This window comes from Medicago sativa, chromosome 3 (assembly GCF_051527215.1).
Source record: "Medicago sativa cultivar Bolivia chromosome 3, Bolivia_mono, whole genome shotgun sequence".
NCBI classification, from domain to species: Eukaryota; Viridiplantae; Streptophyta; class Magnoliopsida; order Fabales; family Fabaceae; genus Medicago; species Medicago sativa.
In genome coordinates this window covers 75,408,965-75,434,355 of record NC_140751.1, presented here as the reverse complement: position 1 = coordinate 75,434,355, position 25,391 = coordinate 75,408,965, and the positions used below count along the sequence as shown (strand labels likewise).

At 34.2% G+C, this 25,391-nt stretch overlaps 3 protein-coding genes across 9 annotated transcripts; 2 read left to right on the top strand and 1 right to left on the bottom strand.

The window, feature by feature from the left end:
• The first annotated feature begins 2,989 nt into the window (after positions 1-2,989).
• Positions 2,990-3,812, top strand: LOC146940206 (uncharacterized). The gene has a single exon (XM_085753872.1). It carries the CDS (start codon positions 3,248-3,250, stop codon positions 3,668-3,670), a length of 423 nt encoding a protein of 140 aa, XP_085609998.1. The 5' UTR covers positions 2,990-3,247; the 3' UTR covers positions 3,671-3,812.
• A 2,323-nt stretch (positions 3,813-6,135) lies between these two features.
• Positions 6,136-7,096, top strand: LOC146940205 (uncharacterized). The gene has a single exon (XM_085753871.1). The coding sequence runs from the start codon at positions 6,498-6,500 to the stop codon at positions 6,915-6,917; it is 420 nt and encodes a 139-aa protein (XP_085609997.1). The 5' UTR covers positions 6,136-6,497; the 3' UTR covers positions 6,918-7,096.
• A 1,861-nt stretch (positions 7,097-8,957) lies between these two features.
• Positions 8,958-23,823, bottom strand: LOC146940204 (uncharacterized). Of its 7 annotated transcripts, none has more exons than XM_085753869.1 (28): positions 23,606-23,823; positions 23,361-23,520; positions 23,150-23,277; positions 22,933-23,049; positions 21,542-21,719; positions 20,995-21,384; positions 20,753-20,907; positions 18,713-18,834; positions 18,462-18,553; positions 18,085-18,331; positions 17,941-17,998; positions 15,291-15,439; positions 15,118-15,188; positions 14,861-15,031; positions 14,378-14,449; positions 14,114-14,215; positions 13,717-13,806; positions 12,430-12,505; positions 12,263-12,356; positions 11,913-11,982; positions 11,395-11,574; positions 10,632-10,754; positions 10,458-10,541; positions 10,186-10,370; positions 9,957-10,095; positions 9,813-9,872; positions 9,541-9,645; positions 8,958-9,454 (listed from the first exon to the last, which is right to left on the bottom strand). In XM_085753869.1, the coding sequence occupies exons 5-28, from the start codon at positions 21,716-21,718 to the stop codon at positions 9,341-9,343; spliced, it is 3,126 nt and encodes a 1,041-aa protein (XP_085609995.1). In that variant the 5' UTR covers position 21,719; positions 22,933-23,049; positions 23,150-23,277; positions 23,361-23,520; positions 23,606-23,823; the 3' UTR covers positions 8,958-9,340. The 7 variants fall into 7 exon arrangements, with proteins under 7 accessions (XP_085609995.1, XP_085609996.1, XP_085609992.1 ...); XM_085753870.1 differs by having other exon boundaries at positions 21,010-21,384; XM_085753866.1 differs by having other exon boundaries at positions 21,542-21,688.
• Positions 23,824-25,391: the final 1,568 nt, after the last annotated feature.

Here is a 25,391-nt window from a genome sequence, read left to right as displayed (position 1 = left end):
TTGTTTGTCCAAATTCAGGTTTTAAGAGAAGCGACAACAAGAAGATTTCATGTTAACCGTAAAAAAAAAAAAAAACTAATTTTCTGGTCAAACTTATATTTGAACATACTCCGCTCTGTTTGCTTTAGATTTTTAGGCCCCACAATGGCATTAAAAACTTGTTCAAAGTGTTTTTTTTTTTTTTCAAACAGATTTTTTTTATTCAGCAAAATTATGGTAGTTGAATGCTATACAAACAGTTGAGACCACTTCAGATTTGAATAAACCAATTTTATTCAAATTCTATATCACAAACAATTTTATTCTGCAGTCTTAGATAATTGATAGGGTGGGCATAATCAAGCCAAACTGCCAACCATTTCATTCTATCTAGAACTCCAACCATTGTATCAACTCTCAAGTTAGCACTAGAGATGAGCCATTGATATCCATCCCTTTTTCGTAGAATTCATGTAGCCATTTCACACATAACTATCTGTCATATGATTGTGTAAAAACTGCGTGGATTTATTTTTTTAATCTTTTTTTTGATCATTAGTTGTAATAAAACCGGGATATTTATTTTTTTTAATCTGAGACTAGACGCAAGGTATCTCCAAAATCAGTAGTTGTAGGATAATTCTCTGAGAATGTAAAATGTTAGTCAGGTTTCAATTTCTCTCTTAATAGATGCAGCTTTATCCCCGTTGTCAAAATTTGAATCCAGAATATATGATTAAAGGGTTTAAGCTATTGCACCTAATTGTTGGTTAACATATTCAATTTTATATATAAGAGGAAATTGTTGTTATTACTTATTAGGGAGCAGTGAGCCACAATTGCACCCTTAACCAAGTATATTAATTTATGTAGCAAGCACCTACTAGATCAACCAAAACACGGTCCTCCATTGCTAGAACTAGAACTAAAAGAATCCACGGATCCTCCTTTAAGATTTCGTTAAACTCTTCTATTTTAGGTAACGACTCCACACAATGCATAAAACTCCTTCAAGTTAAAGCACGACTTGTACGTCCTGGCATATACACTACCTATTTTTGTTACAAATAGTAAAGGTATCACCTACGAACAAATATGTACATTAGAAAATTAGAGTGTGGATTTGCTCTGTTTACTTTGTTTCATTTATCGTTTATTTATGAGAAAAATAAACATGACATAAATGAATCGAATTCATCTATATATCAAAATGATTTCCAGCTATATATCATTTTTGTCCTTCTTTCATATATGAAGAATAAACATAGCATAAGTAAATTGAACAACCCACACCCAAAAACCAGAGGAACCAAATCTTTTCACCGAACCATGATACCGCTGGATGAAAAGGTCAGAATCAATGATAAGAGTAATATTAAGCTTATCCGTTAATCATGATAATTCATATACTTTTATACTTGAGCACGTTGTAAAACAAATTGATTGCAAAGACATGACGAGTGTATACGAAGAAAATGGTTTTGTTTCCATGTATGACACGTTTCAATGACCGATTGATCTTATTTTATACATTCATAATATGGATGTGGTTTTGTTCCTTGTGCTTTGGTGGCACGTTCCAACCCGTCCTTTGTTGGCAGCGGTAGGGCGTTTTGGTGGTTTTGTTCCTGAGGTTGTGGGGGGTTGTGTTGTTGCGGGTTTGCAGCTTGGGTGTCTGTTTTTTCTTGGTGTTCTTTTTGTTTTTTGGTGGTGCCTCTGGACGTTTTCTCCTTCCCCGCTTGTGGGGCTGGGAGTTTTACCCTAGGGGTTTTGGTGTTGGGTGTCTTCGGACGACCTTTTGGTGTATTTGTACAGTTATCTCTCCATCTTTTATATATATATTTGCCATTAACAAAAAAGTACTAGTATTTCTCATCCTTAAGTGGACGGCCAGGCTATCATGATTATTTTTTTGTGTTCAATGATTTATTCATAATAAATTAATACATAGAACTAACTAAAAAAATAAAAGTTAAGGATATGTTAAAATACTACTCGTATATTCTAAAGGTGTGTTTGGATTGAAGGTTTAGGAGGGGGAGGAAGAGGGGAATTTACTTTTATTTTTTAAATTATGTACTAACATGTTTTTTAAAAATAAATCAAGTGTAATTGAAGTATTATATTATCGTTTATTATGTTAATATGTTAAATTTTTAAAAAATATTTCATAGTATTATCTGAGAGTTTATTTTCCTCTCAAAAATAAAATGATCGTTTTTTTTTAGGGAATTATATGGGCAAATTCTATGGGACTCCAAAAAATTTGAGTGTATTGGTACACCAAATCAATAAATTAATAGTTAAATGTGTTATTTTTTGAAGAGAAAAATTGTTTTCTATCAGCTATAATTATAATAATTAAATCTTATTTACCAAAAACGTCGACAAAATAAAATTTAATTTTTCTAAATTTTTAGTATTAATAATCATAATAAAGAATTTTGATTATTTTTGTACAATAAAATGCAAAAAAAAAATAGTATGATTTTTATAAACAATGAAATGATGTTTTTTCTTATGAAATGACATTTTCTAAAATATAAATATTAACAAATAGCTCTTTATTTCATAAAAATAATAGTTAATTTAAAGATTTTTGAAGTAGGAGTATCGATATACATTAATTTGCGCGTGTACCGTAGAAGTACCAATTATATGATCGTTTATTAAAAACTTATTTAATCTAAACTGCCATAAATTGGCATATTAGTACGGCAAATTAAGGAACACGCGTTGGACTCTTATTTGGCCGCAATGCCCAATTTTGTCACAACTTTTCCAACACGGATGCAAATTCAGTTAACAGTTTCCATTATTGGTCGACCTAATTAATTAATATCGTGACACCTTACATATATTCCGTGTCTCCATATGCTATTTTAATTTAAAGTATCATTTGGAACATTCCCAGCAACTTCTTATTATTAGTGGTGTGTAGGAGTTTTATTTATCCCATTTAAAACCGACATCAAAACCAAACTATATATAAGAAGCTAGAGTCACAGTTTATTAACATCACCCCTCACAAAACCACTCCACTTGATAATTCATACTTGATACCCCCCTTACCAAAAGAAAATTCATAATATTATTACACTTTTGTTATTTGCATATACTAGATTATAAACTCTTGAAAGAGAGACCTTTGTCCTTTAGTAGTAGTTTTATCTGGTTCGAGTGATTAATCTTTGCATCTGCGTTAGAAAGATATTTGATTTTCACACAACTATATAAGCTCAAAAACAATACAATTATATAGTGAGAGATGATGAAGAACGCGGGATTCGAACATGTTCTTAGATATTTTGATGAAGATGGTGATGGAAAAGTTTCACCAGCAGAGCTAAGACAGAGGCTAAGAGTAATGGGAGAAGAGATTTTGTTGAAAGAAGCTGAAATGGCTATTGAAGCAGTGGATTCAGATGGTGATGGTTATTTGAGTTTGGAGGAATTAATTGCTTTGATGGAGGAAGGTGGAGAAGAACAAAAGTTGAAGGATTTGAGAGAAGCATTTGAGATGTATGATAGTGAGAAGTGTGGTTTTATAACACCAAAGAGTTTGAAGAGGATGCTTAAGAAGATGGGTGAGTCTAAGTCTATTGATGAATGTAAAGCTATGATTAAACATTTTGATTTGGATGGGGATGGTTTGCTTAGCTTTGATGAATTCATAACAATGATGCAGTGATGATGTTATATATGTTTCGATTCATTTCTGTGTAACATCCTCTATAGAGTAGCTGGGTTGATATAATCGATTTTTTGTTACATACAAATATAGTTCATGTGTCATAGGTTGAAATCTCTATAAAAGTTCTTTTCATTACAAATGATTTTTTGTTACATGCCTTTTATAAATACTACATTACATATTTGTTGTATATTTTTTTTTAAGGACAAAGATGGTTTAATCTAAGTCAACACAAAAATAAATTTAGAGATCGGGTGATACATCTAACTCATTTGGTTCGGTCATGCAATTTGATCACCGGTTCGATTTTAAAACCGCATATATAAACTCATTTTATGTTTAGTAAAGCCAACTCATTTTATCAACAAGATTAGGTCTAGTGTGAGGGGTTAGGACTCTAACAACTTGAAGAAACAATATTTGAATCCTGAATGAATGAAATAATTCATTGTGAAATCATCTTATCTTTTTTAGAGTAGTGCTATCAACATTCACTAGAATATATTTTTCAACAATTACTCTCTTAACGAATAAAATGCAAATCCTACCATCTTAAAAAACAGTTCAGCCTTTTTGGAACATGGTCACACATAAATTAATGAAATTCACAATGTTCAATTAGAATTTGAACGAGGGATAATCATTGTATTGTAAATTATAATTGCAAAAAGGTTTAAATCAAATCCTAATTTTCTCCATAAATTTGTTAACATTTTTAAACTTGAGGTGAGGCCAATGGCTACCCACATGAATAAATGTGACTCTTTAGAAACGAATATCAACAAATAGAACGAATCAAATACCAACATGAACGAAATCAAACCTCTTTCTCTCTCTTTTTTCCTCCCCTAACCTTAGATGTCAACAATTTTTTTATTTGGCGTGATTTAGGGTTAATTTTGAACCATAACCGTATCTCTTAATTGTATTTTTTAGTTAAATTAGTGATTTTCACGTAATTTCAGTTTTCTTTCGTTTGTTTTGTGATTTCTTTATTTTATCACGACTGTGTTTGTATCTCTTAATTGTATTTTTTAGTTAAATTAGTGATTTTCACGTAATTTCAGATTTCTTTCGTTTGTTTTGTGATTTCTTTATTTTATCACGACTGTGTTTGTTTTGATTTCTTGTCTTTGTGCGATGTATTTTTTTATTTTTTGTCTTAGTGCTGTGTTTATTTGATTCTGATTGAAAGACATGTTTTGCTCAAGTGCAGATTCAATCAATGAATTTGACATCGTCAACATCGGAGACATGAGTATTCCGGAGACTTGAATATAGTTATACATGTGTATTTTGTCGTTTTATGCTATTAATTAACATGGATGTTAAGAGTTTGTTCATAGATTCATCGTTTTCTATTTTAACGACTTTAAATTTATATTGTATTGATATATATCAGTTTAAATGAATGAACATCATTTATTTTTGTAAAAAATTAATAAATGCGACTCTTGTAAAGTACAAAAATAATCCAGGAATTGATATTTTAAATATTAATCATTGATTTGTTCATCAAAAGCTTATACTTTTTTAATCTCTAAAATGAATCATTCACTTTGAAGAATGTTGGATTAATTATTTAATTAATTAATTATGTATTGATAATAATCAGTTAGAAATTACTTTTAATATAAATTGTAGTTTATTGTTATTAAGCAATAATTAATTGATGAATTATCTGATTGAGTCTCTGTTTCTAAATAGATCGTGATGATTTAGACAATTATGTTAAGTTCAATGAGATGTCTTGCTCTCAATTGTTATAGTTGTTTAATTGTTACCATATTAGACAATTAATTGCGTAAAGAAACCGACTTCTAGACGGCAATAAGAGTAATCATCCTCTTATATTTGCTCTTCTTGTAATCCTTAAGGTGTAACGTTTTTTTTTTTTTTTTTAACGTTTTTTATGAAGTTCATATGTTAATATACGTTATAATATATATATATATATATATATGAATTCAGTTATCAAATAAAATTCCAACAAAGAAGTCATGTCCTACGAACATCAATGTCATAGGATTCACTTAATACAAATTCAATCATTATAAATATGGTGTTAATTAACGAGTAAGCTATCTTATGAATAATCAAATTCATTTTAACATATGTTCTTTTTGTCATTGATTTAATAAACTAGTACGGCAAATTAAGTAACACGGTTGAAACGTCAAAAAAAAAGTAACACGGTTGAACTATTATTGGGTCGTCACTTTTCCCACGGATGGAATAACAAGTTACAGTTATCAATTTGTCTATATCATCATCAAATAAGTATTACTTTATTTTCCTTGAAAAATGAGAAACTAATACTTTACTTGTTGACCTCATAGCGTGACACATTACATATAATGCGTGGCCTCCATGTGCCAATTTACATTAAAACGTACATCATTCCGAACATTCCCAGCAATTTCGTATTTATTTATTTATCTAGTAACTTCATATTTAACACAACTACAACACGCTAGGATACTACAAACCGACATCAAAACCAATCTATATATATATACACGAAGCTAGATTCATATTTTTTTAAGATCACCCCTCTCAAAAACCACTTTGATAATTCATATTTGATACCCTTAGCCAAAAATATATTCATAATATATATAACATCTTACACTTTTGATCATTTGCATATACAAGTTCATAAACTCTTGAGTAGAGCTTTATTAGTCCTCCTAATTATATTCAGCTCGGGAGATTAGTCTCTTCAGGGATACAACTTTGCCCATCATCCTAATTATATTCAGCTCAACTCGGGAGATTAGTCTCTTCAGGGATACGTGATTTACACACAACTATATTATAAAAGATGAAGAACGCGGGATTCGAGCATGTTCTTAGATATTTTGATGAAGATGGTGATGGAAAGGTTTCACCAGCAGAGCTAAGACAAAGGCTGGGAGTAATGGGAGAAGAGATTTTGTTGAAAGAAGCTGAAATGGCTATTGAGGCAATGGATTCAGATGGTGATGGATATTTGAGTTTGGAGGAATTAATTGCTTTGATGGAGGAAGGTGGAGAGGAACAAAAGTTGAAGGATTTGAGAGAAGCATTTGAGATGTATGATAGTGAGAAGTGTGGATTTATAACACCAAAGAATTTGAAGAGGATGCTTAAGAAGATGGGTGAGTCTAAGTCTATTGATGAATGTAAAGCTATGATTAAACATTTTGATTTGGATGGGGATGGTTTGCTTAGCTTTGATGAATTCACAGTAATGATGCAGTGATATGTTATCTTTTGATTCATTTCTGTGTAATAATATCTTCTGTAGAGTAGATTAGTTGATTTTATTGATTTATTTACATACAACACAAATTAATAAAATTTCTGTGTATATACAAACTCCTTTCATGCTTTGTAATTTTTTGGCTGTTTCTCAAATAATAATTGAAAGGTTACTTGATATATAGTGAAAAATTCTAGATGTGAGCTCTGATCTGTATGACTACATGTGTTTGTTTTTCTTTTCAAAAACAAAAAAGTTCATACTTCTTAATAAGGAGAATAATGGAAACACCAAAATGTTCTTACTTCTTACTCAATAAGGAGAGTAATGGAAACATGGAGAGTAAAAGTGTCTTTACAATGGAGAGTAAAAGGGACTACATGTGGGAGAGAGAGAAAATAGTTCGTGGAGATTGATTTTTAAAAATAGATGAAAATTATATAGGTAAACATTTAGAATAAATCTTCAAGTTAGTCTCTAGTCTGTCAATTTTACCCATAATCCCATCATTATATAAAAATCCATCAAATTTGTTCATAACATTTAAATAGTAGAGTCTAAATTGACATATTTCATATAGTTTAAAGATTACTTGTTAGAGATTAAATTGTGTTAGTTTCTAAACTAAATTGACGGTAAATTCCTCAACAAAAAGATACAAATTCACTTTTGAAAACATAAAAAATAAATAAATCCCCAAAACAAGTGAATGAATGTGGTATGCGCTCTTTTTCATTTTAGGATGAGCGTCAAAAGACAACAGAATGTGCTAAATATTGTCGAAATAAGAATGTGTTATATTTTATTGTCGAAATTCAACCTTTATTGAATCTTTTTTAAACTAGTGTATCGTCCACATGCATTTATAAAAAATAATCTCCTCGAGATAAGTCAGATCAATTTAAAACTAACTCTCATTAAATAAGATTCATTTAAGGGATTGACATCTCTCAACTATCTACCACTATATCATATTACGTTCATTGAGTTCGGGACATTCATTGAGATCGATTAAAACTAATCCCCTCAGCTAAATCATTCAAGCGGTTGGGTTGACATCTCCGAAACAGAGTTGAAGAGACTCAATATTCTGCTTGAGGTATTATAGTCTGCTGATTTTGCTCATATACCAAAAGGTTATTTACAACTAATAGCTAAGTTTGCAGTAATCCGAAAGAGAACAAGACGAGAGGACAAAAGATTTCTCATGCAGCAGGCAAGGCAACAATACATTGCCAAATCATCTCCTGATAACATTTTGGCTCACCTGATTCAGCAACGAATTTTATGTTTTTTTCCTGCTTGTTTCATTCATGTCTTCTGCCTGAAGATTTGAAACCCTTATTCTTTAAGATCTCTAAACTATTTTCAGATTTTTAAACAACTATTTTTAGATTTTTAAACAAACATTGAATTTAGAGATTCTTGATCATTAACTATTATTTTTGAATGGAAGTATAACTGCGTTGTTAAACCAAACATTATTTTATCTTATTATGAACTTTTAATTATAAATTAAAATATTAACTTCAGAGATCAAATTGTTTATTAAAAAAATAGAGATGCAATTGCAAACATTTAGTTAACACAGTAAAAAAATCATTTAGTTCACAAACTTATTTCAAAATGAGAAAAGAGGGCTACATTGTAGGAATAAACTAATTTTCGTCCAACAACAATCAAGTATTGTACCATTATTGTTATATGTTACGTGACAATGTCCTTGTGAACATAACTTAGTTGATATGGACAATGCATAAAAATATGCAAGGTCCGGGGTTCAAACCCCGGCCACCACCAAAAAAAAAAGTGTTACGTGACAATATGATAAGTTTTCACCGGATGTGAGTGTAAAACTAATTTAGACCCATAATACATCTCCCATTAAAACTTTTCAAAATTCTCAATTAGATAGATCAAGAGAAATTAAACTTAAAATCAAACACCCAGCTTTCTCCATTCATTTGATGTGATTTTTTCACATGTTGAAACGTCAGCAATTTATATATATACACATGCATAAAACGAAACAAATAGTAATGATCTAAATGCTTATTGTTTCAGCAAATTCCATTAGGAGTGAACAATAAATATTTTCACACGGTCATGTGACTCTTCCTTTTCTAGTGCGACACTTATAACTTAAAACTTTCAACACATCTTCTGCATTGGTAGCCAGGGGATGAGGAACAAAATAAAAATAAGCAGAGCCTTGTCAAATTTCACCACAGCTCTGCTCCTTTCAAAACCCAACATCCCGCAGGTAACAAAAAATAACTTAAAAAACCTATATTTCCTTTTACAAACGAAATTGCTCAGCAGCAAGCATTGCAAGTCTCAACAGACGAGCAAAACTACAAACATGCATGCTTCTGGAGGAGGCAGTGATTGGGAGGGGGGGGCATTTTGTACAAAGGAGAAACTCACATAAAATAGCTTAATGCTTTCTTAACTCTTGAACCACCTTCACCATAGAGTTCATTCCACTGTACAAGCTCCGTCATATTTACTGATTCAGAGGAAACACTTGCACATACCTGATTCAAAATGACATTTAAAGTTAATTTTGTTTTGGAGTTCTAAAGGGCTAGAGGGAGTTTGTAAAAATAAAATTCTGTCACACCTGTTGGTGAGCATGTTTAAAATCTTCCATGTTTAAAGATCGGATATCATCACTTCCACGCAGTGCTGGTGCAGGTCTACCTTCTGCTAGAGCAGCAGCAAGTTCCTGTCACGCATCAAACATGTTACAACACTATGAATTATTCATCCAACAATGACTTTAGGATTATTTATTCAAACACAGATCATTCTAGCTGATAATTTACAGTCAAGAAAAATGACAAGCTCAGAGGACCTAGCATACTGCTAATACACCATTATAAAGAACTGTACCTTTTTTTCCTTTTCCAATATCTCTTTAATAGGACGGTGTGCAGCAGTTACACACAAGTTCTGCAATAGAAGAGCGAGCATGAAGGCATCAGTAACCTTATTCTTAAAAAAGTATAGAGAAAAAGGAAATAGAACACTCAATACCTTAAGATCACTTCCAGAGTATCCGTCAGTCATATTTGCAATTGCACCCAGATCAACATCAGAAGATAAGTCCTCTTTTGCGAGTATAACTTTCAATATCTTTGCTCTATTTGGAGCATCTGGTAAATTTACCATTAATCTGCAGAATATTGAAGACCAAGAAAACTTCAACCTCCCTCCCAAAATAAAACAAAGGAAAAAGATCAAACTGAAATGTGAATGAACTAACCTCCGAGGTAGCCTTCGTATGACAGCCTCATCAAGGTCATAAGGTCTATTGGTGGCTGCAAGCACAATAACTCGTTCAGTATCCTTTGTACGTAAGCCATCCCAGTTCACCATGAATTCATTTTTCATCTTTCGCATGGCCTCGTGCTCCCCTGGATTTTCCCTCCGGCCCAACATGCTATCAACCTATACAAGAAACCATACAAGTTTACACTGTGATCTATATTTCAAGTGATGAATTAATACAATCCAACATTCTATTATAGAACTTACTTCATCCACGAATATCACACTGGGAGCAATTTTACTTGCCAGTGAGAAAACAGCTTTGACGTATTTTTCACCCTCACCAAACCACTGAAGAAAAATGTGGAGAACACTCGTCAAGATGAACAAAGAACTGATAAAAAAAAGAGAACAAAATAAACACAGTGAAGCCAATCTAACCTTAGATGTGATGCTTGACATCGAAATATTGATGAAGTTTGCACCGGCGTCGGTAGCAACTGCCTTGGCAAGCATTGTCTTACCTGTTCCTGGGGGACCAAATAATAGAATACCCTTGCATGGCTGCACAATACGTAATTCACACAGTTAAATGAGCAACATTTTGAAGAGGGGAGTATGAACTTAATGAATCAAAATGAACAGTAGCATTGAAACAACAATTAGAGGGTTGCTGCAAGCACAAGAACTACATGGTGATATAAAAGCCTTTGTATGACAGTATATTGTAATGTGTTGTTCTACTGCCTATATATAGATCTGCAATGGACTTCACCCCACATGGCATAAGATTTGTAAAACTAGGTTGTCCCCAAAATGAAATAGATTTATTGAAAGTTTTTGGATTAATTTTTTTTGCTACAAAAACCAGCTTTCAGAACCAATTGCATATTGCAAATGCTATTTTGTTTTGTACCGTGGCAAGAACAAGAAATTTGTGTTGTTGGTTCCTTTAATTTTCAGCAAATCAAACACAACCACAAATAAAAAGGTAGCAATTTAGCTCAAATTTATCGCATTTCTGTTCGCATTCCCCAGTCAGAATCAGAACTATTATCCCCTCAAAAGCATCATAAACTCAACAGAATAAGAATAGTAAAAGAGAAGGAAGGGGAAAGAACAATAATAGCGATATCTGACTTGAACTGTTAAACATCACATAGTAGTAAAACAGTATAATGTATGTCAATCTGTAGAAGAAGACCTTGGTTAACTGCCCCTTGCAGAAAAGCTCAGGCCTCTGTAAAGGAAGCATCACCAATTCCTTCAGTGTATCCTTGACATTTTCAAGAGCTCCAATATCATCAAAAGTAACACCAATGTCGTTAGGTGGAATAACATCACCCAAAAGCCTCTTTTCAAACTCGTTTTCTGTTACAACGTCCTGATTTCAAAAAACAGAAGCAGGATGATTCAAAATACAGCATTTGTGAAATAAGTTCGTAAAAAAATTTCAATAGAATTACTTCACAGCAGTAAGGCGGTAACTGTGATGTTAAATATTGGCCATGGCTGATTGCAGTGGCAGATTTTTTTACCACAGCCACGGCCTTGTTGAGAAGGATGGCAGTGCCATGGCGTTTTATGGTGGACTTTTTAGATTAACGCCATCCACAATCAATAGTACTGGGTTGTAACAAACTAACAAAAGATACTATTTCCAACAATCAAAGAAGCCGAGTCAAGCAAACAATCAAAGAAGCAAAACTTCACAACAATCACCTTAAGAGACTTCTTTAGGCTCTTCGACTCATTCTGGATAGCCTGAAAGATCCCAATTCCATACTGGATGCTGGTAGAATAAACATTTTGTATTGGAAGAATAATTAATTAGTAATAACAAAATTAGGTTAAATAATATTTGAAATATCAAGCACACGGCAGTGAAAAAAGGGGCAGCCAGTGCACCAAAGCTCCCGCATACGCAGGGTCCGGGAAGGGGTCCCACCATTTTGGAGTATTGTACGCAGCCTTACCCTGTTTTTACACAAGAGGCTGTTTCCAGGACTTGAACCCATGACCTTTCAGTCACATGAAATATCAAGCACACGGCAGTACAAGTAAATAATTACCTCTCACTAGACAACACAAGCTTTGCATCTGCGTCAGCTTCAGGATTCTGCATCAAATGGTGGCTTAAAGCCCAACCAAGAATCTTCTCTGAATCTGCAATATAGCAAAAATGATATAGCAGAGAGAACTGAGCAGTAAATCCTCAAGTACTCATGGTAAAACATACTTTCATTTGTAAGTGTCAGGTCCTTCACACACAAGCTCTCAAGTCCATCAGATTCCATCCCACTACGGCTTAAAACCTATAAATAAAATTTGAAAAATCGTGACTAAAAGCAGTATGACTGCAATTATAATTTATAAACCATGAAACAATTGAACAGAGTACAAATTAAACATGGAATGTGGAATCATTGAAGTTAAAACGCAATGAAATAAATGAACAAAAAGATAACGAAAAAGAATGATAACTGACAAAAAGCAATTAATGACGCCAACTAAATTAGCATATGAAACTATAGTTTGTCTAGCTTCTTGTTTTTAAGGTGCATCCTGTTTCGAATATTAACAGCTTACATCACAGTATGAGTCATGTACTACTTGCACATGAGAACCTCCAATAATTTCTAAAACAGATAAGGTATTGACTGCAGAGGGCTATATTGTCATCATGAGCATTGAGCAGTACACCCATACTTGAGTCAAACAAAACTCCTGCAACTATTCATACTACTATTTTTCTTATTTTTCCTATGGAATTTTTTTGCCGGGCCTGCACCCCACACAAGTCCATAACTTGGGCAGCTTGAGATCAAGAATATTTGGATGAAAAATAAAAGGTTCCACAAGAACAACAATAACAGAGAACGAAAAAAGCACCAGTAAAACATGTAAAGCACAATTCCTGTAGAAAAACGGTGCAATAAACTAAGCTAAGTAATAAACTACAATTCCAGTACCTATTTTGTCTCAAAAATCTAAATATTGTACCAAGGAAAACAATTAGAATACATGGCATGCCACATTTTACATGGCCATGATTACATTTCCAGTACCCAGAGAAAACCTTAGAAACTTAACATTTTTTAAACCACTAGTCAAATTAAAACCCTTCAAGTTTTTGCCAGAACAAAACGGATTCAGGAAACAGCAATAACAGGCTTCGCTTAACATGTAGTGAGATGCACAAGATATTTCATTCAAGACACCATTATCTAGCATTGATTTAAACGAAAATAATGGCAAATTTAAAATTAGAAAATGTATTTTAAATATTTTTTGTTGCATGCACTCTATTTGGAAGCAACGTAAAAACAAATTTGCATTGGATATTTCAGAACAAGTTCAAAGAATATATGCATTAATGGAATTCCTAGTTCCAAGATGCATAATGAAAATGGCTCTTGAGAAGTGTCATATGTCAGCCAAAGCAATGTTTGTAGACTAATATGCGGTATAAGCTATGAAAAAATGAATATTTGAATCAAATTGCAAATATCACAAAGTTACTTACGGTGCGCAAATGGTGCAAATTTCCTTTGATTTTAAGAGTCTCCACATCTCGATCAAGTTGTTGTTTCCATGATGCTAGAAGTGCCTCATCCTATAAAAGGGAAGATGTAATAAATAACATTAATATAATAAAAGCTTTTATTAGTGCTCGTGACTGGTGAGTTCAATCCTTGTGGTGTGGCCCTCATCTATGGAATCAATTGGACATTTCACCACTAACTATCGGCTTGAGCACTACCGGTGCTTCAAGCCAAGCTATGAGGGGACTCGATAAAAATAAACCATTTGTGTACTTCCTAAGTTTAACCCAACAGCTTAAACTTGTGGAATAATCGTTTTATAATTATACAACGAGAGAGTGAGTATAAAAGGAATGACATGCAATTCATTGTACAAACCTGTGGCATGTGAATTGTTACTTTATTTGGAAATAGCTTAGTCAAAGTTTTGTTTGGTTTTGGGACTTCTTTACCCCTGTCGTGTAATCTTCCGAAACTATCCTGGAAAAACAAAACGAGATGTAATGTTATTATAGCTGAGAAAGCCAGAAAGAACTTTTGCTGGGCTGCATGCAAGACAAACAAAAGACAAGCATATACAAGTAATTCCTGCCTCATCATCCCAATAAAAGATTGAACTGATTAAGGACATATAGCTCTTACGGGGAAAGCCAAGTCAAGAAGGGCAGTCTGGTTGCTGCCAAATTTTGTAAAAAGCAAACCCCCAGCATGTGACTGCAAAGAAAAATAGTTATATATCAGCAAAACATATGCTTATACACATTCATTTAAACCAAGGATGAAATGGAAACCCAAAGGACCGTATATTTAGGATATCTGTTTAGTATCTCACTTCAACTATTACAGACATCTACTTCCTCGGTTTCTAAATTAATAAAATAAAACCAGTTGTAGTACACTAACTAGAAAATACAGATTTTTGGACTCTGAATAATTCTTTCTTTCGTAAGTTTTTATGTACCTAAACCAAATGACATGGATATATAAAACATTATTCAGATTATCGGGTTGTTAAATCTTTTTCTGCAATTGTGTGTGTGTGTGTCTATATATAAGCTTCTAATGCCTCAACGCAAACGACATTTTAGCATTACAAAATAGTTACCCTGAAAGCATAATTATTACCTTCTCCTTTCGACTGTCGGAGTGAGTGTGTGAACCTATTACCACCACATTGTCGGGAAGCTTTTCAAGCTTACTTTTAAATGAATATGGATCTCCATTTCCTACTATAGACTTTTCTGCTTCTTTCATGAACAAAATGAAAGGTGAATCTCTACTCTCACTAGTTACAACCTGAAACAAAGATGTATTACTGTAAGATTAAAGCACAATACAATGATGTTATAAGAGGTATTTATTAAATCAGAGTAAAAGGCAACCTCAAACAACGTATTAATAAGCGATTTGTCGAGTTCGTCAATGCCACTGTTTTCCAATCTAAGATCAGTGACTGAAAAGAGAAAAGGACAACTTCAAGATCTAGGACCAAGATAATGCTCAATGAATATATAGTAAACTAAAAATATAGTTAATTAGATGGGTAGGGCATTACTGTTGCAGAAAAATCCTTGACCTCCTTCACAAGCACCTCCAAGATCAACCCCATCAGGTATAGGTTTATCAAATCTTACACCAATTTTTGACAAGGGATTATCATCGAAAATTAAGACAACCTTCCCCCGACTTCCATTAGATGGACCCCTGTACATGCAATTGCTAAGCAAAATTATAATCAAAAATAAAAACAAATGCACTTGTGTGGTATGGGTGAGAAATGTGGGAAAAATGGAAGTTACGAAACAGAGAGTAATATGGAGGAACTAAACAGAAAAGAATATGGGACCTACATTGATTCTGCTAAAAAAGGAGAGAAATTTAATGAAGGCGAAATAAATAAACAACTATAGTATTCTAAACTACACAATCGAGAAATATCATTTTAGCCCAAGTTAACATAGATGATACAAAAGTTTTCCTATCCATTTTCTTGCCCTTCATTTGTACGACTGCCAACAAAACGAGACGGAAAATAAATTTTAATCGCAATTTTCCTATACAAAAGTTTCACTGTCATTGAGCATTTGCAAGAAGCAGAAGTCACAGCTATTGTCCTGAGAAAGCACAGCCCTTGCAGCCACTATTCTTCACAAGGAAAATTTCATTTTTACACAGCCTGTCTGCACATTATTGAAGCCATATGTTGGGGTGTTTTTCTGATTTGGGGCTATAGCTGCATTTCTTTCACACTCCCTATCTGAGAGATTAGACCCTATAGCACAGCGAAGACTGGCCTCCCTTTCTAAACACTGAACCATCTCTCCAGTGGCATTATAGAATGATAGACAGCAGTCGACTTTTGTTTCAAGCCAAGCCTCATTTCGCATATCACATCACAACCCTCTTTGATCTCCACTTCATTCACATCGTCGTGTATTCAAAGAAGACTCTTTTTTAATTATTTACTTTCAGATAAGTCAATGTTCTGTGTTTTCTCTTTATGTTTGTTGACCTTTATTGTTACTAACTAGTGTGTTTAGCATAAGACAATGACTTATGATTATGATAGGATTTCTTTAATTTTGTGTGTGTGTGTGTTTCAGTGCTCCTCAACATAGCAGTCACCCTGCTAAACTGCCATGCCACCATGGGGGCAGCCGGTAAGACTGCTCTGCACCACTATACAAGATTTAATATCCATGTTTCTTACACGTTACTTCTAATTTTTTTTCCCTCCTATTTTATTTCCTGACACATTTCCCCTCAAACAAAGTGTTAACGAAACCCCCCCTTTCCCAGCATAATTCCTGGATCACCAGAAGTTGTATAGTTTACTCATAAGGGGGTTTTGGAAGAGCATATTTGAGCTCATATTTTGACATAGCACTCGCATACGTGTTTGGAAGAGCTTATTGAAACAGCTTATAAACTGTTTTCCCCATATTTTCATAAGATCATAACAGCTTGTAAAAGAAACTTGTAGAAAGCTTATACAGATTTTCTCCTAATTTCCTCTTCAATTGTGAAAATTGCTTATACATAGGTATTTGTATGATAAGCACTTAAAAAAATTAAGGTAACTTCTAATACAAGTCAGAAGCTAATTCAAAATTTCAAATTGGGTCTCTATACATCATTCGTTAAAGCCTCCAAATTGGGATTGTTGTGGCATAACCATTTTTTAGGGAAATGTGCTATGACTCCTCAGTTTTAGTGAAAAGAAGTTCCACCACGACACTAAGCTACTTTGTAATAACCAGTGTTGTCAAATTGCATGTTGGGACGTAGGGTTGCACGACTCTAAGCCTGAAGGGGAGAGACTTGAAACTGATCATCGCACTAGATCGCAAAATTGTAGGATCTCTGCATCATTCCGAACTTGGCAAAGACATTTTACGGAGCAAGTTTTAGCAACCCATTTTATTGTGCGAGTGCAGCCCCTCTCTCCCTTTCTATGCTAGCGGCCATTTCTGCAAGGCTGTAGACGAAGCGCCACTCTGGTCACTGTTGTGACTTGTGAGACCTGAGATCTAAACACAGTGCCCTGTCTCTCCTCACCATCTCTCTGGTACAGCACAAGGCAATGTGCATCTAGGGTTTCCTTCTGAAAAGAAGAGATCCTAGGCCAGCAGGCCCAATTTATTTAATTTTCTATAGATTATTTTGTTTGTGAGGATGACAGAATTGGGTTGTATGGCCCCTCTCTTGTTTTGGTTTTACTAAGTCTCAACGGGGCCAATCCAAATCACTTTCTTGTTTATTTAAAATAATGGTTGAAGTATAACAAAAAAAAATTATAAACTAAATAATAATAAGCAATAAAAAAAAATGTAAATGCAACCACAATAATGTTGTTGTTTTGGTAGGATCTTACAATCCATGATAAAATCCTCCGAGTTACATTCTTTTATCCTCCTCCCGATCGTAGTTCAACTTACATGCTTTAGTACTAACTAGGTCATCTAAATAATAATTTCGTAAGTTGAAATTAACTTCTGCACCTCAGTTTTTATAAGTTTTCTCATTTATCTTCTCCATAAGCTCCCATAAACTTATAAAGGCTTTTCTGTAAGTTAAGAATCAAATATCTTTTTAACTTGAATAGCTCTCACAAGATAAAAGATAACTGCCGAGAGATCTGGACAACAATGCATGTTCAATGAAAAATACAGACCAATTCAGAACAATTTACTACAAACTTGTACCTTGAAGAAGATGTCTGATACAAACAAGCAGAAGATGAACTATATTTAACCCGGTCGCCTGCAGGATTATTGCATGATAAATGTAAGTACTTTCCGATAAAACTAATGCTTCCTAAGATGCGATAAAAACAGAAGAGCAGATACCTAGTTTAAACAAGCAATTTTTAGCTGTCCCAGACGTAGATGGTACACTATCAGTTTCCAACTTAGCTTGAGATTCAAGGCCATGTGAAGTAGGAGCATTTGAAGAGCTAGGTGTATCTGTTTCACTAGCTGGTGGATCCATGCTCTTAGCCATGTCTGTGGATGTAGGACTTTGTTTGGGGCAGCTGCAAGATTTCTCAGCATTAAATCCATCTTTGAGCAGCTCGGCTTCCTTAGAAGATAAACCCTGTCAAGATGCAACGAATGAAGATTCATTGTTAGAATTATATTAGCAAAAAGAATACTTAAAGACACAGATGAAAAAGGTATGCAAGGATTAATCCAAATATCAGACCAGCGGAGAAACTTAATCTTACACCCAAAAGCAATTGACTATCAAATATGAGCAATTTAGCACCAAAGTATTTCGCAAGTGCTTTTACAAGCATCTCCGAATATATTTCTGACCCTGCAACAAAAAATGTACAGAATTGAGGGGGATAGTGAATTAATGATAAAGGGAGAAAAAAACCAAAATGAAATTGTGTATATTGAGAGAGAGAGAGAGAGAGAGAGAGAGAGAGAGAGAGAATGAGACAGAAGAGCAATGGTGCAAATAACCACAAACCTGCAGGTCCTGAGAGTAGAATACGAGGGTTTACGGTGGGAAGATCTGCGGTGTACTTTGCATGTTCTTTATGCTTCAGGTGTATAAAGCAAGCTGCAATCAGGACATTTTTTGTATTCTCACTGCAAAAAGATAATCAGCAACTGAGTTAAATAAGAATGACATCAACCAGTATGCATGGGCTCAATTAAATCATGCAAATACAGAATAGTAATAAGCTTTCTTTAAAAATGTCTCAGAAATTTCAATGAATACTTTTAAAATCATGGTTTTAAATGGTTGCAACACACATTAGTTACATGAGCTTGAAACACTAGCAACACAACTGCGACTACATAAAAGATCTTGTTCAAAATCAAAAGACAATGTTAAGCCACTGCCAAGTCCTAGAAATAGGCATTGGCAGAAAACAAACCAACATGCGAAGACAAAGCTAACACATCGATTTTGGACCATCAATAATAAAAGTGGCATGTTCAGTATAACTATATTATTACAAAATAGAAGAGAGAGAAAAAGAATACCAGAGTTGATATGTTTTTAGGATTATCCACATAACATTCCAATACATATAGAATACAAGATAAACTACTATCTATTATAAACTATTACTTAAGAAGCTGACTATATAAGACATTTGATATTCTCTTCCAATTCACCAAAAATAGTTTGCATATCATAAAAGAAGAACGGACACTCCTCAGATTAGGCATGTTCAGTGTCGGACACGCGTCGGTATCCGACACAACACCAACACGTATGATTACATTGAATTGTGTCATTTTCTCAAATTATTATCGGCGTCAACGTGTCTCTATCTGTGCTTCATAGCATATCGATCTTTCTTCTTCAATCAAATTTCATTTTTCCGACTGCTTGAGGAGTAACTAGTGACATTCCATCATCTCCTTGGTTGTTTATTCTAACTGGCATCTACATTGATCACACACGTACTCCAAAAATGAGACAAGTATTCTGTCTGCATCTAGTAAATATATTGGCTTAATCCAGCAGGAAGCAAGTTTTTGGTTGACGAGAGAGTAGTCAGCCAGGTTGTACCCAACAAAAACGTTTCATCTGAAGGCCTTTTCAAGGGTGATTAATTGCTGACTTTAAAATGAGAAACATAAGTTTGGAAGGGAGAGAAACATAAGTTTGGAAGGGGAAGGAAAATAAGGTTGGGTAAGAATTGAATAGAAAGATTGATTAGCTGTATACAAAATGATGTCGTTTAATCCATGCATCTGACTACACCTACTACTAAAAGGCTTATATTGTTATAGTTGTCATTGCCATATCTGACTTAAATTTCATATCAATTTGTCTCAAGGTTATATAAAATAATTAAGATCAAAGTACTACGATGGTCAAAATACACTCACTAGAAATTTAAATGGTATAAACTAAATTACTATGTAATATTTGATATCATCTGCTATTGTTTATAAAAATTATTGGACTTAATTATTTAAAACTAATACACTAAATTAGATGGCAACATAGTTCCAAAATCAACATCTCTAGCTTCGAAGGATATCAAATTTCATGGTTATATAGAACACTACATTGTTAACCCGGTGGTACCATAAAGTTCCAACCATAATGAGGTCCAAGGAAGGATGCGACTCACTATGGGCCTAGTATAAGTGGCCCTAGCACAGCATGCATTTATAACAGCCTAATTTCAAAACTCGGAATTGTGACCTTCTAGTAGCAAGGCAACAACTCTAACTGGTGTACCAAAGCACACCTTCTTGTTGTTACATAAAGGTGACTTATTCCATTTTGCACATTTTTTTACATTCTAGAGATTGCATTGTGAAATAAAATTAATTTTGCATTGCATTATTTGATACGAAAAATAAACGAATGAACATGAATTGGAAAATAAAAATTATTTTTTGAATGGAAAAAAAATTAAAAAAACATAAAATACACAGCATAACAAAAAATGACAATTAGAAATTCAAACAAATATATACAATGACAAAACAAAGCTGGAAACTCCATGAAAGTCATTGAGGCATGGACTAGTTATACCTTAAATAGTATGGGAAGTTGTCAAAGGACACCTCTTGTTCTTTTCCATCCAGTATTGCAGCATGAGCATCTTCTTTAAAAACTGCACAGCGTACAGATGTACCCGAAGTCGATGCAGCTTGTGTGTCCTCCGCCCCATTTCTTTCTTCCAATACCTGTTTACAGATACTTTTGCTCAATTTTAGTTTACAAGTAGTAGATCCAGCTAGAATCCTGAAGAAAGGCCTTAGCAAATCATTCACCCCAGAGTATTTTACATTGCCTGGCTCTGCGCCCGCATCCTCTGGATCGCAATCCATAGGAGTGTTCTTGTTGCTAGCCTCAGCATCGGCAGCTTTATCAGTTCCCATGCTTGGAGTTGAGTTGCCCAGGCCATCAAGCTCAATTTCTGTACCATCAGGGAGAACAGTATGAATAGAAACATCAGCACCCTGGTGAGGTTTACTGGCAGTCTGAGATGGAGACTTCCATCTTGTAAGATCCTGTCTGAGATTAGAAAGAGATGCCAAGATAGAAGCCCCAGCCACGGCTGAAGGGTCTCCGCTTCTCCTTTCAAGCTGCATAAATTTACCAACGCCACTCTGAACTTCTGCACCCTTAACTGCAACCTCAGTGTTTACTTGCTGGAAAATCTAGATTAATATAAATCAAGGAAAACCTTGGAAGAGAGAGATACACACGCAAACGTAGATATAATTACTTGACAATGATAATCCCATTTAAAAAATAACATAAAGGATGAACAAACGGTATTGAAATGAAATGAAAAATCAATAAATAAAAGGATACGTAAGAATGATTTCCATGCAAGCCGAAAACCACCTCATCGCCTGAGTTAAGCGTGCAGCAGGTACTCTTCTTGACAAGTGTCCCATTAACTATCACAGATCCTTTGCTACCCGTACTCTCTAGCACAGCCACGTCACTTCCCTCGCGCTGATCATTTCGAGAAACAACAGTGATCATACTGCACATACATATCTAAGATATTCACCTCAAACAAGGAAAAAAGGGAAGAAGGCAACCAACCAAGCACACACCTCCAATGTGGAATTTATAGGGCCCACAACCATGTATGAAACACTAACCAGAAAAAATAATCCAGTATTCTTTCTGAGGTGTGTGCTCAGAGAAGCCTAATGTTGTCAAATACCAGCTATAATGGCGCAATTATGCTATAGCTTAACGGAATTTTAACAAACCACTGTATTTCTGCGATACGCAATTTAGGGTGTGTTTATTAACTTTAAAAAGCGTAGATTGCGTGATAAAAAAATCAGAAGTTATTTCTATTTGTTTTAGGGTGCGTTTGTTTCAGCTTTAAAAAAATTAGATTTTGTCGTTGTGAGCTTAGCTCAGTTGGTAGGGACAGTGCATAAAATATGCAAGGTCCGGGGTTCGAACCCCGGCCACCACCAAAAAAAAAAAAAATAGATTTTGTGTCAAAAGAATCTAGAGATTTTTTTTTTAGAGATTTTAAAAAAAATCTGAAGTTATTTGTGTTTGCCTACTATCCATAAAAATCCATTTTTTTAAAAAAATGAGTTCTAACATGCACATGTGTTATCTCCTTGTTATTGAAAAAAATAAATTTTGAGAAAAGCTAATCCTAATAGCTTTTCATTTTAGGGTCAAAATAGATTTTTTTGATAAAATGATTTTTCTAAAAATCCTAAACAAACACTTAAAAATGAAAAAAGTGATTTTTTTAAAGGAAAAAATAGATTTTTTTGGGAAAAAATCTGAAACAAACGGGCCCTTACTGTATAAAAATCAGTTTTTTCAAAACTAGTTCATGTGCTACCTTCTTGTTTTTGCAAAAAAAAAAATAAAATAGATTTTGGGAAAAGCTGCCCTAATCCTGCTAGCTTTTCGTTTTAGAGTCAAAAATGATTTTTTTTTTTTTTTTAAATCCTAAACTAACACTTCCTGAAAAAATAGACAAAAGTAATTTTTTTTATAAAAAAATATATATTTGTCTGAAAAAATCTAAACAAACGCACCCTAAATTGTTATCAGTTAGTGGCTATAGCATTGTTATAACACTGTAGCATATCAAAATTCGAACAAACCACCATTTTCTGCAATTCGACATTGACAACACTTGAAAAGTCTAACCATAACCATATCACACACTGAAAAAACCCATCACATTATCTTACATTAGTCCTAAAATATACCTGTGTATGTTTGATCTTGCATAAATTTCCACTTATCGTATGATCCTTCAAATGAAAGTTGCAATTCCTACTGGAGCCAATAGTGAAATTCGGTATGCAAATCGAAACATTCGGATGCTGCAGTAATCAAATACATTAAACAATTAAACAAATTTAAACACAAAGAAAAGAATTAATCTTGAAAAAAGAGTCTGAAAATTATTGAACTAATTCTCACCTGAGCAGACTGTGACAAAAGCCGGCACCACGGAGCTGAAGACTCGAGGTTCGGGTTTTGCTTCTGATATAAACTCCACGAAGAAAACGAAGCTCTAGGTTTATCAGCTACCAGAGTCGGTGTAGAAGCTTTTCACATTTAAAAACAATTCAATTCAATTCAATTAATAAATAAAAAAATTAAATTAAACAGAAAAAGATTTATAACAAACCATCAGCAATCGGCGGAGTTGCATCGGGTTTATCATCATCAGCAGCTGCTACAGGTTCATCGATCTGAGCATCAGGTTGAGCACATTTTCCGGGATCGGCAGACGGTTCTGGATTTGAATTCTCCGGCGGTTTCTCCGATGAAGCAGCGCCATTATCAGGCTGAGAAAGAATGAAAATCAAAATTAAGAAATCGAATCGAAGAAAGATGAAAGAGAGAAAAAAGCGTAACGGATTGAAGAAAAACCTTTTGGCGTTTAGATGAAGGAGAAGAAGGAGGTTTGTCATCGGAAGAAGATGAAGGTCTTTTACCGGAGTTGTTGTTGTTGGAGAAAGATCCACCACTGTTGCGTCTCGTTGAAACCATAGCTTCTTCTTCTTTGGCTTCAACGATAAACACAGAGAGAAAGAGAAGAGAAGAGAAAAGAGAAATGAAGAAAAGAGTGAAGAGATATTGAAAGAAATGATTTTACACTAATTTTTGCGATTATATACTATATTAATTAATTAATTAAATGATTTTCTTTATAATTATTTCGTCTTTTTGAATTGTCTGGTTGGGAGTTGGAGCATGATGGTTTGGTTTGGTGTAGAGTGTAGCACTTTAGGCGACGGTGTATGTTAGTGTTGCGGCCAGTGATTGGGACAAGTTGGGAGCGTAGTTTAGCCAGGTGTATTATAATACGCCGAATATTTATGCTCTAGATCCAGGTCCTTCGGTTCAGTTCGGTTCCGAGCTATCCAATGTTTTCTTTCGGCGCGATGTTTGGTTTAGTTGAGTTGCTTCTTCCATTTTTTATTTTATTTTTAAAAATATACGCTAGTGTGTTTTTTTCACATGGGAAAAATAATATGGTTTGGCATACAAATTAAATCAATTAAAATTGCTTAAAATGATAACACTTTCATCCGAGGCTTTACCAGACAAGTCAAGCAACCGGTCTAATGGCGTATCCAAGACTTAAGTCAGGCTCGGTACTTTCAGCGTGAGTTAACTCACGCATGTAGTAACCTCAGTGTGACTTAATTCACGCTGCGTTTTTTACAATTTTTTTACAAAACTCATCAGTTCTAACTGCAACACCATTTTATTTCCTTCTCCACCTCAGAAAACTTAAAAAGTGCGAAATTTTGTGTTAAAATCTTCATTTCAAATCATTACAAATTGTTAGAAAGCAAGTTTCTACGCTCATCAAGAATAAAAAATAAGCAATGTATCGCCTAAACTCATTTGATTTTGCTGGTTTTTGGAAGCAACCAGAACGTGAGTTAACTTATGTTGGACCAACGCGAGTTAACTCATGCAGGTGTTAGGGCAGCGTGAGTTAACTCACGCAGGTGTAATGCCATGTTTTCAAATTTTGCGCCAATTTTTATTTTCTTGTTAGCTTGTTGCACAAGTTAATTATATTATTTTTCCTTGTTATTTTGTTATTCAATAGACATATTGATGGTTGAAAATATGGCGGATTGATGGTGTTGAGTCAAAATCGGCCATAATTGAAGCTTCCGGCGATGTCAAACCAGCCATTAATGTGAAGTTTAGAGTCAAAATTCCCTTTCAAGCTCACATTGAAAAAAAAAAAAAACTAAATCGGTACCTACCAGTGTTGCCAAGATCTGCGGTTATGAAGTAGACACCGCCTCATTTTTTTAACAAATGAAAGATGGCGAGAGCGAGAGGATTTGCTTGGTTGGGTTCGTCGACAAGCGGCAAAGGCTAGATTTACTATATCTATAGATAAATCAAGTTTATTAAGGCCAACATTGACGATGCAATGTGAAAGGAGTGGTGAATACAAGCCACCAAAGACAAGGAAGAAACCGAACCTTGAAGGCATGGGTCAAGGAAATGTGAATGTCCGTTTAGGTTGCGGGGTTTCTTTGATAAGGGTACAAATGATTGGTGGATTGCAATGCTTAGTGAAATTCACAACCATGAGTTGGCGCCAAAGTTAGTCGGGCACCTTCTCGCAGGTAAAAGAAAAGAGGAGGAGAAGAATAAAGTTATCGACATGACAAAGAGCTTGGCG